The sequence below is a fragment of the Xenopus tropicalis genome, chromosome 6 (genome assembly GCF_000004195.4).
Source record: "Xenopus tropicalis strain Nigerian chromosome 6, UCB_Xtro_10.0, whole genome shotgun sequence".
Classification (NCBI taxonomy): Eukaryota; Metazoa; Chordata; class Amphibia; order Anura; family Pipidae; genus Xenopus; species Xenopus tropicalis.
Window position 1 is genome coordinate 62005988 of NC_030682.2, and position 19608 is coordinate 62025595.

General features: G+C 39.0%; 1 protein-coding gene and 1 long non-coding RNA gene across 8 annotated transcripts; one reads left to right on the top strand and one right to left on the bottom strand.

Annotated features, from left to right (window-relative positions):
- Positions 1 to 1637: 1637 nt before the first annotated feature.
- Positions 1638 to 13045, bottom strand: rp9 (retinitis pigmentosa 9 (autosomal dominant)). Of its 5 annotated transcripts, none has more exons than XM_018094630.2 (7): positions 12947 to 13045; positions 8832 to 9058; positions 7127 to 7157; positions 6820 to 6949; positions 5935 to 6026; positions 4934 to 4995; positions 1638 to 2157 (listed from the first exon to the last, which is right to left on the bottom strand). In XM_018094630.2, the coding sequence occupies exons 2-7, from the start codon at positions 9032 to 9034 to the stop codon at positions 1971 to 1973; spliced, it is 705 nt and encodes a 234-aa protein (XP_017950119.1). In that variant the 5' UTR covers positions 9035 to 9058; positions 12947 to 13045; the 3' UTR covers positions 1638 to 1970.
- LOC101732867 lies at positions 12673 to 18481 on the top strand. 3 transcript variants are annotated; one of them, XR_004223140.1, is made up of 9 exons: positions 12673 to 12764; positions 13011 to 13141; positions 13302 to 13405; positions 14534 to 14631; positions 14977 to 15013; positions 15996 to 16105; positions 17158 to 17309; positions 17618 to 17654; positions 18263 to 18481. It is a non-coding gene; the product is annotated as an uncharacterized LOC101732867 (long non-coding RNA). The 3 variants fall into 3 exon arrangements; XR_004223139.1 differs by lacking the exon at positions 12673 to 12764 and having other exon boundaries at positions 12969 to 13141; XR_004223141.1 differs by lacking the exon at positions 12673 to 12764 and having other exon boundaries at positions 13066 to 13155.
- The last annotated feature ends 1127 nt before the right edge of the window (positions 18482 to 19608 follow it).

The following is a 19608-nucleotide window of genomic DNA, read 5'->3' on the forward strand; positions in this document are numbered from 1 at the left end:
TATGGGCAACATCACCAGTGATGTTTGTCTCCAATATTAATAAATACACCCATCAATGTTTGAATGAATAAATATGTAGTATAGCTGGGATTAGTATTTCCTTAGCCTTTTTGAATATATAAAAGACCAGGGCCCTCCCATAAACAATGCTGCTCTGCCCCTTACTTGACTGTGGTACAGCCAACTCATACCATGCAGTGCTATGTTAGTACAAAGAACTGAAGAAATGAACTGTTTCAAACTTTCCCTTAATTAAACTGGCCTCACTAGCCATGGTTTTGTATTATCTGTAGCCCTGTGATTTGTAGAGGAACTATCATAACTAAAAAGGGAAATTTGAGAACAAACTTCATGTTGGGTTGAAATCTGATCTTTTGTTGGCTCCACCCACTTTTCTAACCTTGGACCACAGTTATATAGTAAAAACCACTGTGCAAAGTTTGGAGACCCTGGTTTTAATAGTGTCTGAATGGCAGCAATTTAAATTTCCCCACTGAAAGTCAACAAGTGACATCTGATTGGCGGTTGGTGGCTGCAAAGTTTTATGGACCCTAGGATTAATAGTTAAAGAATAGCAGCAGTTTAAATTTAAACCAATAAAAATAAATAGGTAAATTGTGATTGGTGGCTCTGCCCACTTTTTCTAACCTAGAGTCAAAGTAACCCACTGACAAACAGTGGACACCCTGACATAAATAGTGTGAGAATGACAGCATTTTAAATTTAAACCAATAAAATTCAAAGGATGAAATCTGATTGGCTGTTAGTGGCCCAACCCACTTTTCCTATTTTTGAAGTGTAGTCCCCCAGTGACCAGCTTTGCAAAAAACACTTTCCATAAAAATTGTGGGACTGACAGCATTTTACACTTCACCATTGAAAGTAAATAGGTGAAATATGATTGGCTGTTGGTGGCTCCGCCCACTTTTTCTAACTTTGAACCGCAGTTACAGTACCTGGTGCCTAACTCTGCAAAGTTTGTGGTGTTTGGTGCGGCGCCACAAAACAACGGGGGGCGCAATCACTTAGATAAGCACAAGCAATCTGCTTCGCTATATGGCAAAGAAGTGTGGAGAGTTTGGGTGTTGTACCCCTAAAACTGTAGAAGGAGTAGTGTTTAGAAAATGGGGGGCACTAAGAAGAAGAAGAAGCGGAAGAATAAGCCAAAGTCGAAGAATAGTATGTTGGGGTTTTCCACCCAACACAATAATACATTTTTTAAATTAAGATTAATCTCATGAAAATAAGAAACTCTGTTTCTAAAATATTATAAAGAGTTTCTTCTTCCTTATCTCACTCTCAACAATCTCTGCTGGAGTCCTCTTCCCCCCCCCCCCCCCCCCCCCCAAGACATTTATCTCTAACACCATCTAGGCAAAGTAAGCACAAACTACTAATGTTTTAGCACTGACCCACCATTAAAAATGGCATCAAAAAATGACTCCTGCATGTGAGAGAAAGTTTGCTGAGTGGGGGTAAAGAATAACTTGCTCACACAAAATATCATGCTGATGTAATGTGGAATTGTACCACACAAGTAATTCAAGTAAATAAAGCAGCTTCTATTATAGTGATACTGTAAGCTTTCTAAAGGTGGAGACATTCATTTTTGTGATCATATTAAAAAAGATGCGGCCTTCAACAATAACTAGTTTATTGAAGAATAATAATCGCTTATATGGCAAAAGAAAGCCACAAACAAAACTGCAGTGTTCTATTTTTTTTTTCAAAGGCTGTAGGATCCAACTGTCTTTAAAAAAAAAATCCATGAAAAAAAACTTAAATATCAACTTGCTTGAACGCTGACGATTTCATTTTTTTTAAAGACACATTTTTGATCATCGCGATTATTGATAAATCTGCCCTAGTAGGTCCTGTTTGGTTGCAGTACATCCACACAAAACTTTATCTTTTATGGTTGTTAACCAAAAGCCATAGTAACTTTTCAGGCAAAATTCTTTGCAACTTGCTTATTCAGAAGATGAATTATTGTGTGAATGTTTGTGTTTTTTCTTCTTTCTTTTTTTCTTATCTTTCTTCTTTTTCTTCTTCTTGTGCTTGCCATGAGAGTCACCAGAACTGGAACTGCTGCTTTCATCGGAGGTTGAGTCTTCCAATAACTTTTTAAGCTGCTGGATTCTATAATATGGAACATGACTGTAAGAAACACATACAAGTGGAAAAAGGCAAAAAACTAGCACAGTATTTTAGTCTCAGATTTACTTGATAACAACAATGCAATTCTACCTAGGGTTTGCTATAGGAACACACTAACCAAATGTTCCTTTATCCGTTAGGGCCATGGCAGACAAAAAGCCTGCTTTCTACTATAATATCAATCTGGCCGGGTAGTGAAGCCCAATCAAATACATTAATCCCTGTTTTAGCTAAGATGCTTCTAGAAAGTCTGTCAAAAACATTTGTGGCAGAAAATGATAAATATTATATCCCACAATTGAATTCTTTACATACCTGCAGTTAAAGCATGCCTTTAAAATATGGTGACCTTCCATTTCTGCTTAGCAATCCCCCAAAAACTAACTAGTATCCCATTTATTTAAATGATTATTGAAACAATATTGCACAAACCAGTGGGTGGGTAATTGATAAGACACAAATCAATGAGTAATTGGGTAATAAAAGCTATTACTGACGATGGTTTGGGTGCTATGATTGAACTAGATAGAATAATAGCATTTCAAGTAGCAGAGATAAAATTCAAGAGGTTTATAGAAAGTTTGGGATGAAATTCCAGAGGCAAGGAACAGAAAGGAAGGGTAGTTTGAGTAGGATGATGGCAGAGGATGTGGGTGATGGAGAAGACACCCAGAAACATATGAAGTCAGAAGTGAAGAGATGTATGTGTGAAGGAGTAAAGGGCTTTGAGGGTTTGCAAAAGGATTTTGTAAATTATTGTGGCATGTAACTTAATTCAGATTTCTTTTCATAATTTATTCCTAAATTTGTGCAATTATAGAGCCCATTTCATAAACTGTTGTTTTTTAAGCTGTATTTTTTAAGGTGCTGCAGCACTTAAAGCACCCTAGATAATTATCCATTCAATGACCAAAGATATTATTATTACTTATGACCCTACCTAATGCTGTACTTTTTCTTGTCTGATAAGTCATTTTGGTGATTTTACTATAACGAAATACACTGATCCTTAAAAAATACTACATAAGTAGGAAACACTACTATGACGATTCTCATTTATCAATGTCATGATATACAGTATTTAGTAAAATTAAGTCTAAAGCAACTGGACTTTGAGTTTTCTTGAAACCGTTTCACCACTCAAGTGGCTTCTTCAGTTCATTTGAGTGGTAGGGAATTCCCAGGCATTTAACCCCGAGGGTAGTACAGTCACAGACATTAATCACAATGGTTCCGTTGAATTTATTCAGTTAGGTGTTGGCTGAAACTCACAGGTTTGAGAAAGTATGATCCAGTCACAATGGTACAATGATTCTTACTGAGGCAGATGTTAATCTTTCAATGTACATGACTAGAAGTGTGAATTGTTATGTGCATATTTTGGACTGAGATGACAGATGGTTTGAAGAAGGTGTGAAAGAAGTCATTTATGCCAGACTTAAAAAAACATCCCTGAGCAGAGGAGGGGGCCTGCGCTACACTGCTTGTCAGCAACTTATAATGCTACTTTGATATCCTTATCCCGGCAGTTTCACAACAATTCACGCTTACAGTCATGTATATTGAAAGATTAACACCTGCATCAATGAGAATCATGGTACAATTGTGACTGGATCAAAAACTATACGCCCGAACAGTGTAAGTATCTATAAAAATATATTGCAAAAAAGCAGCCCAAATGTAAGACATTATTCATCATAATAAGCCATTTTCATAAAAATAAACTTTTTATGATTATGTATTTGTTCTCAAGCTATAGTTTTGCTTTAAACAGAAACAGGCACCTATTTGTTAAGAACCCCCCAGTGATTAATATAACTCACCTATTAACATTAACAAAATATCCTATCATACTGTACACATGTGCAGACTCTAAGGGGCACATTTACTAACCCACGAACGGGCCGAATGCGTCCGATTGCGTTTTTTTCGTAATGATCGGTATTTTGCGATTTTTTCGGAAAATTATCGCGACTTTTTCGTTACCAATACGATTTGCGCAAAAAAACGCGAGTTTTTCGTAGCCATTCCGAAAGTTGCACAAAATCTGGCGATTTTTTCGTAGCGTTAAAACTTGCGCGAAAAGTTGCAATTTTTTCGTAGCGTTAAAACTTGCGCGAAACATTGCGCCTTTTAAGTTTTAACGCTATGGAAAAGGCGCGACTTTTCGCGCAAGTTTTACCGCTACGAAAAAATTGCCAGATTTTGCGCAACTTTCGGAATGGCTACGAAAAACTCGTGTTTTTTTGCACAAATCGTATTGGTAACGAAAAAGTCGCGATAATTTCCGAAAAGTCGTAAAGTCGACGAAAAAATCGCAAAAAATACGAAAAAGTCGCAAAATGTTCGTTTTCCAATCGGAATTTTTCCAATTCGGTTGGAATTCGTGTCTTAGTAAATCAGCCCCTAAGTCTACTGCCACACAGGGTGGATTCTCAGCCTGCAGATAAACCAGGCCGAGATTCCTCCCCTACACTTTAAAAAAAAAAAAAAAAAAAAGTTATTGATGTTCCTGCACCCGGAGCTAATGCAGTTTTGCATTGAATTCCCACCTGTGTGCCTGCACCTGGGCCATCTCAACAGATCTGGGTGCAAACACATCAATAAGCTTAGGGGCAGCGTCTCAGCCTGCATTTATCCTCAGGCCAAGAATCCACCTTGTGTGGCATTGGCCTAAAAGCCAAGTGCTGTGTTACTGCTAGACTAAAGCAGGAAAGAACTTACAGATAACTGATTTAAAATCTCATCAGACATTAATACTGGATAAGTTAATTACCTCATTTGCTTTTCCTCATGCTCCTTATTTTTTATCAAACCATACATTGGATCTTCATGTGCCTGAGTGAATAAAAGACATGCTAAGTTGAAAAGTATTTCCTGTGTTTGTTATTTATACCAGGAAATGCAGACTAAAGGAAAAGTAAAGCCTATTTCACTAAGAGATGGCAAAATTTTAAGCACCCCCAAGTGAAATAGATCGCTATATTTTGTATTTTTGTGCTTCTTTCATTGAAAAGTGCACTGACCAGTTTTAAAACTTGAGTGTCTGACATTTACTTACCTAGGGCTTGGACAATCGCATGTGCACACAGTTATAGGAATTTGTGCTAGGGACGCCTGGGACAGTGAGTAAAATGCTGTGCAAGGCATAGAGAGTTTTTCCATGGGCCATTGCAATTCTCTCTGTATAGGAACACTGACCCGGGGAAAAGATTAAGTGGTGATTTCACTGGGGAGGTGCCTAACTTTTTGGTACCCCCAGTGAAATAAGCTTTCTTTGTCCTTTAAGGGCTCTGGTACACGGGGAGATTAGTCGCCCGCGGCAAAACTCCCTGCTCGCGGGCGACTAATCTCCCCGAGTTGCCTTCCCCCTGCCATCCCACCGGCGAACATGTAAGTCGCCGGCGGGATGGCAGACGCGGCGGGGCGATTTCGGGAAATCGCCGAAAAAGCCTCGCGAGTCCTAAACCAGAGCCCTAAAGGGGAAATACATTTATAATATAATATATATATATATATATCAATAAAGTGGTGATTCTGTCTTTTAACAGGCTTTTTTTTTTTTTTTTTAAAGATTTGCTTTTGTAATGATGAGAGTGGCACTGCATGTCATATTATCATCCTCTGAACCACAAGTTTTGAACTAAGACCCTTCATTTAATCAACTGGACATGCTCTGCTTAATTTACTTTAACCAGACTTCTGATAATGGAATCAACAAAAAAAAGTATCAAACACAGCGGTTATGTAGAAAACTGGAAATAATGTACTACTTACCACTCTGAACTGCTCAATTTTTTGATTGCCTTTTATGAAATAAGGGCATTCCCGGTCACCGGTTCTGTGGCCATACTGCTTACACCTCCAACCTGCATTGCAAACAAAAACAGAACACAATGGACTGCATGCCAAAGCTAGATGCCATGCATAGGATATATCCAAATTTCTTAGAAAATCTACTTCACTGCAAAGTTTCAATTATTATATTTATGTGAATGTAAACCATGCATTGTGTTACTATATGGCAGACACAAAATAGACATTTTGTTTCTAACACCTATATTACTTTAGGGATGTTATTCCTATAGGAATGAATAGCTGTTTTCTGTCAATCAGAAGCAGACCAGAAGGACTGGACTGAATAGTCCAAATGTATCCCAGAATTGGACAGCTATTAGTGTTTAGTAAGGTCAAACTTTGCAGTACTGTTGCAATCCAGGGTTTAACACCAGTCCTAGTAAAGAGGCCCCAAAAACATGAATGAATTCAAAAATATTTCAAGACTGGAAAAAACAAATGCAGGAACCATACAGGGATCCCCAAAGCAGTTTTTGAAAAGCACCATATTCCTTTTAGTAAACGCAAGCTGCATTTCTCATGATATAAATAAGGAATATTTACAAAGGGTGAATGTCCTGTAATGGCCCAGCCAATGCCCTGATCACAATTCAGCTTAGAGTCTGTGACACTCTAAAAACTGCACTATTTAAAAAAAGATTGCACAGAAACTAGCATGAATGAACCCTGACACATAGCATCTGCTGACTTTTTATAAATTATTACAGCTGTATACACAACTTGTAGTTATAGTTCTATATATTATTAGAAGGAAATTATTATAATTAAACACTTTAATAGTTTAAAGAGATTCTGCAAACTTACACTGCATAACTTTGACTTCTTTTCCTAGTGGCATCCAGAGCCCTCTAGTTGGAGCATGTGCTAAGAAATCTCTGGCATGTTCATTGCCAGGCAAATCTGGTATACAGTCCTCAGGCTTAGGTTCATCTTCCTGGGAAACAAAAAGGCCGATAAGCTGCACTTATTCTACCTTGACAAATATACAGGGAAACTGAAGTACTGCTCTAGCTGTAACCATGATTGAGAAGAAAAGCAGAAACCAGCAGCACAAATGACAATTCATTAATATTAGATATTTCTCAAAGTATAGTATATTGTGTTACATTACCTTGATTAAACCTGGTGGTGGTTTTTCATAACTGTAAGAAAGCACAATACAAATGTATATGTGAATGGAAAAGGTGAAGAGAGACAGAGTGACAAAAGAGGAAAAAAAGTCCAACTTTTGATTTAACTATGACTTTTAGAGGGGGTGCATAATGCTCCTGAAAAACACACACTTATACTTTCAAATTATATATATATATATTTTCAACAACTAGTAAGCGCACTCCAGGGTCTTAGCTTAAAAACTCGATCTTTATTTCAATATTGCCATATGATCAACGTTTCGGCTCCGGCCTAGAGGCTTTCTCAAGATACAAATGGCCCCAATAAAACATCCTAATAAATACATAATTGCTAAAAAGGTGTGTCCCAACCACTCTCATTATATATATATATATATATATATATATATATATATATATATATATATATATATATACACAAAGTTCAAGCACACCAAACAAAAAAGCATTAAACCTGGGTGCTATCCAAGCTGCACACCAGGTATTTTTAGTAAGAAAAAAACTTAACTTTTAATTAGCATCATTAAAAAGAAAACTGGCCGACGTTTCGGTCCCCATCTCATCTCAGACCTTTCTCAAGACACAGTTTTCAGTATATATATATATAATATATATATATATATATATATATATATATATAATATATGTAACAAAAAAAATGCTATAAGAAGTTCATAAAAACTCTCACTCTCACTTCATGTACCTCAAAACACCATATTAGGGTAAATCTCTGTAACTTGTCTGATCATCCATTTTATACCAAATATCTTACAGAACAGCACATCTTAAATTTAATACCTTGGCAGCAAATTGGCAATGTTGTGAGTGGCACTTTATCAAGCATACATCATTAAATATACATATTTATATTATTATTATTATTTTACCAAACAATGCTACCTACTGGCACATTTGTATACATATTCCTAATATACAACTGTATATAATTTCATTCAATTGTTAATACAGGTATTTGGATCTGACTGAATTTGTGACTTAGGTATTAAGTTTACTGTACATATAGAAATGTAATTCAGGTAAATCTCAGGAGTAATGCAGGAATAATTCAGCCTAACTAGTCACCAGATACTTTAAAGGATAGTGAAATGTTAAAACACTGGGGGAGTGCAAATTTGTTGGAAACCCTCAGTGAGGCATATTACTAACCACCTGGCCAGTGGAACTTTCTTCAAGAGCACAGGGTCATGTTGGTTTATCTTCTTCTCAAGTATCCCCTGCACTGGCTGCATGCACAGTATAGGAACTATATTAAGTTTACTGTACTGTGCATGTGTCCAGCTTTCATTCTAAGGGCTCTGGCACACGGGGAGATTAGTCGCCCGCGGCAAAACTCCCTGTTCGGCGACTTACATGTTCGCCGGTGGGATGGCAGGAGTAGGCAACTCAGGGAGATTAGTCGCCCGCGAACAGGGAGTTTTGCCGCGGGCGACTAATCTCCCCGTGTGCCAGAGCCCTAAAGGGGATACTTGGGAAGGGGATACATCTTGGTGCTATAGAAGAACTTACCAGAATTAAAGGAACAGAAAGAACACATTTTTAACATGAGCCCTATTTACATGTTATATGTACATGCTGAATGTAGGTGTATAGTGACCGTAAAATGAAAACACACTGATGCCTACACGATGGGTATACATTACAATCAAGAATAATTTTACTTACAAAGTCTCCACATGCTTGATTTTTTTGATTTCTTGGGATGTGTGGGTCCCACTGCTACTACTTCGCCTCCTCTTGCGACTACTGTGCTCCTGCTCCTGGTCTTGATCACAGGTGCTGCCTGGACTGACTGCATTATCCTCACTTCTCCTGTGGTGCTTGACACTGTGCTTGCTTCTTGGTTCGTCTTTCCCTCTGTTAGACATCTCTCCTTATTTCATCATCTCTTACTACAAAAGATGGATATATTCATGAGCATGACCACTGGTGCAGCATACAATTAGAAATACAGTTAGAAATACATTTCCAAACCCAGTTGATACAAGTACAATGACATTTGTTTTTTGCTGGTGGTATTAGTTTGTTTTAACCAGCTAATAAGAACCAGGATATCACTAGGATTCTTAAGCAAAGGCAGGATTATGCATTTAGCAGCCCAAAAACACAGGCCCAATAAAGAAGTAAAAAACTAAGACAAGGGCCCTGACCACAAGGTACTATATTTGAAAATATCACCATGAAGCATCAAAAAGACTGACTGCCAAACTGTAATATCAAATTAAAAGACAGATTTAATTTGAAGTAGGACTGCAATTTCTTCTTATCCAAACTTTGTAATATGTAATAGGGGGGAAAAGGTGTGTAATATGCATGCTATGAAAAAAATACCAGTTTGTATGCAATGAAACACCCTGCTGCAATCAGGAAGTACTGTCTAGGTAAAGCAAAGATATTTCTGGAGCAGTGCACAACAGAACCCTTAGAATAGTCAAACTGCACACATGGAATATACAACTGAAACTAGTGTGCTTGCCTGGGTACTTGGTAAATATATATTAAAAAAAAAAATGAGTGATGCATAGTTTATATTATAAACTTATAAACTTTATATCATATTACGTGGTCTATTAAAGAATCTTACCAAACTGGAATATAAATATATTAATATCAGCATGTAGAACACAGAGCACTTATGGGACTTAAATTATGTTCCTACACAGAGGACCTTCAAGACATCATAAGATGTCGACTTACACCATTAAATATTTGCACATAATTTATGTCCCATGAGTGCTCTGTGTTCTCCATGTTAATATTATTTGTTTGCAGCAGCAACTGGGCCTTTCTTTCCCCTTTACATCTTTTGCATTGAGATGCCATTTTGTTTGTGCTTCCTAATACATCACCTGAAAATGGTTTATTTAGATGAAGCACTGTATTAAATATGGGCTGATTTATACAATATATTTGATACAGACCTACATTGTTTGGGGTATAGTTTCCTTGAATGTTAATTTGAGTGACATTTGGGGCTGTACACTTATTTACTGTGCTAGATATGACAAAATGGTTGATACCAAGCCAATGACATACACAGAAAATAAGATGCAAATGTACGAGTTTTATTTTTAAATACAACAAGGCAAATGCTCAGGTCTCATATATGTGTATGTATATATATATATACACAATAGAAGGTGCTGGGAAGCTGCACACCATAAGGAACAATAATACCTGGGTGCCTGTGGCAAAACAAAATCTAGACAGGCATGGGGTGACGGCATACACAGGATTTTCACAAGGAGTCACGAAGATGTGAAATAATATTCAGAGGTTTATTGTGACCAACGTTTCAGTTCCTCACAGGAACTTTCGTCAGGGATACCACACCACAGTGAGAGACCAACAATTTAAGCCCAAAAAGGGCGGCAATGCTGTTGCTAGGCAACCCAAACAAGCAAAGAAAAAGGCTAAAGTGAAAAGAAGCACAAATAGAAATCATAATTATTTATATAGCTGATATAGGGCACTTCTTACACAGTGTGCCAGTAGAAGAATAAAATAAAATGAAGGTGTTGCTGGGCATTTAGTTGCATTGACCCCCAAGAGTAGCACAGACCCATATCCACAGCTCAAGGCTCCCATACAGGTAAGAATGGCCGCGCTGTGCCCTATTATACGCTCTCAGTCTGATCGGCACATTTATCAGGATAGCGTTACAACACCGCCATTGCTAGGCAACCACGCAGAGGTGAGCAGGCGCACGGGGCCAAGTGTTCAGGCAATACAGGAGCTGTCAGAGTAGGTTCCGCCACTGTGTACTGTATTTACATGGCAGAAGGGGTGTCAGCTGTGCCGGAGAGGACACAGAGCCGGCCCCCTGCTGCCGTCAAAGTGGGTTAGTGCCCGATCACGTACACCCAGGTCGGGGAACTCCGCATTGGGGTAGCATTGCCGGCCACACACTCTCACATGCCGATTCCTATAGCCACTGACGCCAGTGCGTCCTCCAACTTTTGTCAGACACAGCTTTACTCAGGGTGGGGGAAATCGCCATCTGTCCCCCACGATGCCATGTGTAATGTGTACCAATCAGGTGCAGTTGCCCCACGCGGGGTCTTGTCACAGCAAGCCAGTAGAGTGCAGGAACTCCTGCTACTCCTATAGAGCTAGGTAGTACGGGTCATGGCCACAAGGGGTCATATGTGCAGCATAATCGTTGTCCTTCAGCCCAGTGAGGGAATTGCAACATAGTAACCATAGAGGTTGCACATAGTAACCAAAACTGAACCACAACTATGTATACATGGAAAAAAAATAAAAAATTTTTCTTAAAGTCGTGTGACCAGAGCGGAATGACGTGCTTGATCATTCATCAATTGGCTGGTCATTCATCAAATCTCGACATTATATTACGTAAATTTTATCTGCAAGAAGTAGTTGCATTCACATACTGGAAACACTACTACAAAATAAAACAGTAAGTTATAGTATTACAGGACAGGCAGAGAATAAAGCGACATGATATATTGTTATTGCATGTTTACACAAACACCCTAAGGGTAAAGTCTCGTTCAGCCCCCGTGGGGCAACGCAGTCCAGTCATATAAATATATACTGCTTAGTAACTTTTAAAAAGTAATTCACCACTTTCCTTATAACTTGGGCAATGGAATTAACTTAAAGTTGCAGTCTTTGGTGAGGTCTGTTGAACAGTGGCTGCTCTGAAATGGTAAAGAGTAAATGGAAAGAGTAAATTCTAGTTTATTTTAAAGTTACGCCTGTGCCTGGGAGTAGAGCAAATAAAGTGCATGTATTCTTATTTCTAAAGCGAGTATATTGTGTCTTTATTAGTGCGCAAAGCACATATAAAACATAAATGACAATAATAGCAATTAATGTGGTCATAAATGCATACCGCCCAACAACCCCACTTATCAAGGGACAGTCCAGGTTTTCTTAAAACAACCCACAGCCCCGGATCCTAATATCAAGCTCCACGACTCTGGCCTGACAGCTAATCCCGATATTGCACGTCTCATCTCGCGAAACTGTAGCGTCTCGACTACACGTACAAGAGCGCAATGACGCAGTACGTAACGCTGGAGGGGCGTGTGAGAGTGATAAGCAGGATATACTTGAATTAAACAAAATCATACAACTAAAATGTGGTGATGGTGGCCCTGGTAACCCCTCATATATTAAAGAGGACCTGTAACTTTTTTAAAAATGCATGAAAGTGTTTGCAATTATGGTACACAACATAACAGTTTCTATATTATTTTAAAATTAGTTGCAAAAGGCAATTTTTTATAACTTACATAGAAAATGCGCCTGGAAAGCACCATGTTTAAAACAACTGTGTTTCTCTTCCCCCCCTTGTGTATCTGAAATCTCGCACATGCGCAGTGACTCATGACCCGATGTAGGAGGAAGAGAGGAGCCGTCACATCTTCAGTTCATTCACATTTGGAAAGCGGCTGTTTTTACTAACTCCTCCCCACCCTGCCCCCATACCTTCTGAAGGTTTCACATCACGCTGCACATTTCAGTAGAAGGCACAGGGAGGAGGGAAGTAACGAATGGGGAGGTGTTAGTAAAGACAGCCGCTTTCCAAATGTGAATGAACTGAAGATGTGAGGCTCCTTTCAGAAGGTGCGGGGGAAGGGGGGGGGATGTAAGTAAAGAATGGAGCCATGTGCTTTCACATCACGCTGTACGATGCAATTTAGAAGGCACAGGGAGGGGGGAAGTTACCAACGGAGCCATGTGCAATAAATCACAAATCCCTTCAGAAGGCAGGGGGAGAGTGAGAATAAAATTGCAGGATCCACTACCTGGGCCACAGCTGATCTCCTTGCTCCTGACTTATAATCTCGCGTGATTTTGCCTGCATTGTAGGGAAATATCGCGAGAGTTGGCTTCGTACCATGATGCTTTGCGCTGCCTTATAAGAAGCCGAGAGTGCCGTGCCACGTGCAAGTTTTGAGCAGCAGGGATTGATGTGGAGCCTGGTTTCAGGCACGTTACAGGTAAGTGAACTAAGGTGGGCGTCTATACTGTAATTCCTTCACTTGTAGTAACCAAAAAGTGTCAGGTGCATGTTAAATGCATGCGGCTGTTTAATGATTTAGTTCTGTGATTTATTGTTTCTCATATTCAATATCTGTGTTCACCCTCTTATCTTCTCAGGAGGGAGAACTATTGCAAGACATTACCTCACATTTGCGATGACTTGAGGAAAAAAAACTGAACAAAGCATAGGATTTATCTCTTACTATTATCTTATTATAAAGGTATGTTTTTTTTTGTGTTGTGATAAGCCAAGAATTAACCGGTTCACTTTAATTGCATGCAGTAACTTTATGCTTTTGCCCTGTGGTTTATCATTGGCTCTCATGTGATTATTCTCCTCTCGGGCATAATGATGATTATATTTTGCCGTTTACCCAACAGAATGTATGTGGTGAAACCTTAATAAAAATCTGATATGCCATTGCAACTTAAGATCTAGGCTAAAATCTCCTCCCTGTAACATGGGCAAAAGCCACACAGGGCTGATTCTCGGGCCAGTATACTTAGGCCTGTGTTTGTGTCTGCAATTGCAGACCTGGTTTTTGGTAAAAAATGCACACTTGTGCTTTTTGATGCCAATATCCATTCCATGTGTCTACTCCAAGGGTGACACAATGCCTGTGAGAGACCAGTGGATCACTGATTCTCACCCTACATTTATAAACAGACCAAGAATCAGCCACATGTGGAACTAGCTGTGTATATATAACTATTTATAAAGTGCCACAAGGGTATGCAGTGCTGTACAATCTTACAGAATACAAAATTACACACAGGGAGAACAAGTGTTAAAATAAATATATATACACAGGGAGTAAGTGCCATGTGGTATGAGACACAGTAGGAAGGAGGTCCCTGCCCTGTAGAGCTTACAATCTAAATAGAAACTTTTATTTACAGGATTTTGTATGAACTGCCGAAGGAAGTGGATCTGCTTCTCTCAGCCTGCAAAAGAATAAATAAACTGGGGCTTAGAGCCAGGAAGCCAATGCTTTGTGTGCCCATGGCCTTATTGTGACCCTTCAAAAGCAGGGTCTGCTTCATCTAGTTACACCCTCTGTGTATTGGGCAGATTCCAGAAAATACCCATGTGTGCAGTAACAGGCAGATCCCACTACCGGTTACTGCACACACAGGGCAGTATTGCTTTTCTCTGTCTCAGTATATGCCTAAAAATGCAGTTTTTCATTTATAAGAGCACTGCTAGTTGTCTGGGTATAGTAACTAAACAGTTGTGATTGTGGACAGAGCAGTGGCTTTATCAGTTCATTATTCTGACTCTGCTGCTGCTACCCCTGCTCTTAATTTCTCTTTTCTCTTCTGGTTTTCTTTCTTGCTCCTTCTAACAGCTGCGGAAGGCGGAATATTGAGAGGTGCCTTCCTCCCATGATGTGTTGCAACAAAGGAAGTAGAGACTCTGGCACCCCTTTCATGTTTAAAACAGCAGGTATGTTTTTGGATTTGGGCAGAATAAATATAAATTAACTAAGGTGGCTGTCTTTTATAACTGAACAGTGACGAGTGCACTTTAAATGCACGCAACAGTTCTAAGATTGTCTTAAAATTACTTTTCATTTTCAGACAATTTTCATTGGTTCCCATATTCAGCATGTGTTCACCCTCCTATCTTCTCTGGCACAATGATGATTATATTTTGCCGTTTACCCAACAGAATGTATGTGGTGAAACCTTAATTATGATCTGAAATGCTAGTGCAAGCTGAGATCTAGGCTTTAATAGATGTTTTTCCCACCAAAACACCCCTCATTTTACCTTATGCTTATATTGACAGGATTTAGTATGAATGGCAAAATACCATGAAGACCAAGGTATGTACACTGCTCTATAAGCTATTATATCAGTGCATTTGTAGCTTCAAGTTAAACATTTGGTTTTCAGTTGTATGTCATTAAAGGGGGGGGGTATATATTTAAATTTACTTAGTATTGGCTTTTTTTTATTTTTTTTATTTGGAATTTCATCATAGCCTCAGGTATAGGGTGGGACAGGCAATTTATATTCACTTTTCATTCAGAGCATCTGCAATCCTGGTCACCCCTCTCCCTCCTTAGGGCTCTGGCACACGGCGATTAGTCGCCCGTGAAAAATCTCCCTGTTCGCTGCAACAGTCGCCGGTGGAATGGCAATTCAGGGAGATTAGTCGCCCGCGAACAGCCCATGTGCCAGAGCCCTTACTGTCTAATTGTGTAGTCGGTGTATGGGAAAGGGAATCGGGGTTTCTGAGGCAATGTGCTCCCCCCCCCCCTAGCTTCTGAAAGGCTTTGAACTCGCCCCCCCTCCGTGCCTACAGCTCCGTTCACAAATTCCCCCTCCCCACACTTTACAAATCGGTATAGAAGGCACAGGGAGAGGGGAGTTTGTGAACGGAGCTGTAGGCACGGAGGGGGGGGGGGGGGGTGGGGGAGGAGGGGTTGTGTGAGTAAAGAACCGAGCATTGCTTCAGAAACCCTACCCCTTCTGCTGTTAGTCTGTTAATCACAAGTCCCATCAGAAGTTATGGGGGGAGAGGGGAGTGAGTAAGCTTCCTAAGTTTCAAGCCCATCAGAAGCCGCAGGGGGGGTGAGTAAGTAAAGAACCGAGCATGGTGGGGGAGAGGGAAGTGACTACAGAACCCAATACAGCTACATTAAAAAGGCACTGGGAGGGAGAGAGACAGTATAAATTGCAGGATCCACTACCTGGGCAGCTATCGGCGATCTGCGCTTTTTTTTTTTTTTTTTTTTTTTTTTTTTTTTTTTTTTTTTTAAATGGCTGACATGTAATCTCACAAGATTTTTACCTGCATTGTAGGTTTTTCCATGGGGCTTTGCGAGGCGACTTTCAGAAAGTCGGGTCTTTTGGGGCTCGTGCTCATTTTAAAAGCTGCTGTATTGGTTACAGCCATGCAAAAAAAGATAAAGGTATGTAATTATTATTAATGCTTAAAATACATTCTTGAAGTAAACTAGAAAGTGACAGGTTCCCTTTTAAGAGTCCACAAATTGGCACCTACCTGCTTGCTGTGGTTGTAACTTTTTAAGATTGAAGGAAACCATATTTAAATTTTTATATAGTGTAAGTTAAAGTTTATTTTCTTTACAAACATAATAGAAAAGATTTTGAAATTGGGTGACGGGTCCTCTTTGAGTGTGGAATGTGAATAGGGGCAGGCTTGAATAACCTGTAAAGCTACAATAAAATTATAGTATCTGAGCAGGTTGGTGGGGTTACTGACGACTGAAAAGGTGGAAGGAAACTTAAAAACTATACATTCAATCTATTTTAGAATATTAAGACTAGAATATTATATAAGGAGTTAACATAAGGGTGGTCTGCAACTTTTAAAAAAAAAATTAAATAAATAAATGAGGTTCAGAGCGGTACATTTTTACCATTCTGACTTTAGTGCAGCTTTCTGGAATCTCCTGCTTCCTGGCTCTATGATGATCGTGATTTTTGCCGTTTACCCATCTGAATGGCAAGTGCTGATATTCTCTTATCTGAGGAGCCAAGTATTAGTGTGCTATTACTGCATATAGCCTAGTGCTGAAATTTTTTAACAGAAAAGGGACAGCATATCCTTTTTATGCTGGGCTATAGGCTAGACACTCCTTCTTTTAAAGTAACACATAACAGACTGACTCACCCTTGAATGGCACTTGCCAGACTCTCACATTGCACTCTTGGTACAAGTGATTAACATATTGTAACACAGGTTACCATAAAAAATATTCGTCAAAAAAACAAGGTGTAAGGGAGCTCGGAAAACCTCCATACTATGATATTGTGCAGATCAAACAGCAGCAAGTTATGAAAGTGCCTCCTCCCTATTTTTTTTTTTTTTTTTTTTTTAAATGCAGACAAAACACTGGAGGGGGGAGGGAGTCTGTCTGTGGTGTTTGCAGACAGAGCAGAAAGCTGCAGCTTTATCATTTCATTATTTAACTTTGCTGCTACCCTATCTGTCTTTTAGGGTTCTCCGCCTGTGCCTCTTCCTGATCTGCTCCTGACAGCTGCAGGAGGGAAAATATTGTGTGAAATTTCCTCTTGTGATACTTTGTGATGATTTAGAAAAAAGCTGAACAAAGCATTGGATGTATCTGGTCCTATTTGCTTAGTATAAAGGTGGGTTTTTTTGTGTGTGATTCCTTTACTTGTGATAACTAAAGTGCACCTCACACTTTAGTTATCACATCAGTTATGCATACAGTTTTATGATTTTGTTCTATGATTTATCATTAGTTATATTCTGTATTGGTGTTTACCCTCCTTTCTTCTCTGGCACAATGATGATTATATTTTGCCGTTTACCCAACAGAATGTATGTGGTGAAACCTTAATTCTAATCTGACATGCCTTTACAGTTTTAAGATCTAGGCTTAAATAAATTCCCCCACCAACACCCTAATTGTAGCTTATGCTTACATTCACAGGATTTTGTATGCAGTGCAAAATACCCTGAAGATTGAGGTACGTACATAACTGTACAATCAGATTAATGCTTTACAGGCTTTATCAGTGCATTTATTGGTAGGATCTAACGTAGATGCAAAAATTTAAGATTAAGAATATAAAATTCTATTGTATACTAAGTTAATATAAGGTAGACTGCCACTATAAAAGAAAGCTAATATTGAGGTTCACAGCGTTCTGTTTTTGCTGCATCTGGAAGGTTTTCCTGATCTGCTGCTTCCTGGCTCTATGATGATCAATGATTTTGCCGTTTACCCATCTGAATGGCAAGTGCTGATATTATTTTATCTGAGGAGCCTATTAGCGTGCTATTTCACATAGCTCAGTGCTAAAAAGGTAACCGTAAAGGGACAGCATATCCTTTTTTATGCTAGACACTCCTGCTTTTAAAGTAACAAGAGCATGACAGACTGACTCGCCCCTGAATGGCACTCGCCAGACTCACTCAGTGCAGGTTTTGTGATCTATATCTCTTTTTAAACGAGAACTGCCTCTCTGAGCCAGAGATTATTATTTAGATGACTTAAAAAGTAGCTAATACTTAGTACTAGGCTCTGCCTGTAATTATTGCATATGTAAATATTAAAATTATATTTTTCTTCCAGGGTTGTTTCAGTAAAAGATGAGATTGGAGTCTTGAAGAATAAAAATCTATATGGGGAAAACAAGCTACCTTTTTTTTTTTTTCAACCTTAAATTTTTCATTTATACTAATGGATAGGCATATTTTACAGGAAATATTTATAGCAATTTGTAACTGCTTGTAATAAACATTGACGGTGTCAAAGTAAATTCGATGCTTGGAATAAATTCTTTACCTTTCATTTGTGCTTGTCCTTTCTCTGATGCTTCAGTTTTTCTGTTGCTCATGTGGCCTTTCTAGCTGCTTATTCAGGGTCTATAATTTTAATTATGGAACTTGAATTTATTTCTCTTGGCAGTCAAAGCATGGCTTCCTATTCCTTTTATTAAATAATTGCATCAACGTGGGTGAAACTAGCAGAGGCTTTTTGTAGTAATGTTACTTAACTTTTCCAAGGTATCCTTAGAGCTGATTTAAATCGGAATGTTTTTATTGCACAAGCTGGGGATTCTAAGGGGGTCATTTATCAACTTTTTTTTTTTTCACAAAAAAAATTCAAATTATGATTCAAAAACTTGAATGCTAGGTATTAAGTGCAAAAATTTAGAAAAACAAACATGAAAATTGATAAACCCATTAATATCCTTAACCAGCACCAGAATAGTTGTAGCCTTGGACACTCGTTTCGGCCTAGGGCCTAGACTCATAGGCTGGATTAAAGCGCTTTATGCCTGACCTCAAGCCCAAATCATGGTAGTGGGTATGATCTCATCAACCATATACCTCAAGAGGGGCACCAGACAGGGCTGCCCACTGTTGCCGCTGCTCTTCGCTTTGGTGATAGAGCCCTTAGCGATCCAAATAAGAGAGGACAGAGAAATAGTGGGGCTCCGACTAGGAGATGTAGAAGAGAAAGTGTCCCTATATGCGGATGACATGCTCCTATATTTGGCCGACCCTCAAAACTCTCTCCAGGCATTAGTGCGTATACTAACTACCTTTGGTAAATATTCTGGCCTAAAAGTGAACTATGCCAAGTCCCTTGTTTTCTCCATAGACATTCTCCCACAGAATATTCTATGCACCATCACACAGCTGAACACAGTATCAGAGTTTAAGTACTTGGGGATACAAATTCATAAAGATCTGAAATTATACGAGCAACTAAATATCTCCCCTGTCTTAGCTCGATTGCGGGAAAGAACACAGGTGTGGCAAAACCTTCCTTTGTCAGTCCCTGGAAAAGTTAATCTGTTAAAAATGATCTTTCTACCAAAATTCTTATGTGTTCCACAGTGCCCCCCAAAACCACCTTTAAGACATTAGACTCTGCAATAAGAAGCTTTATATGGTCAAGGGAAAGACCCA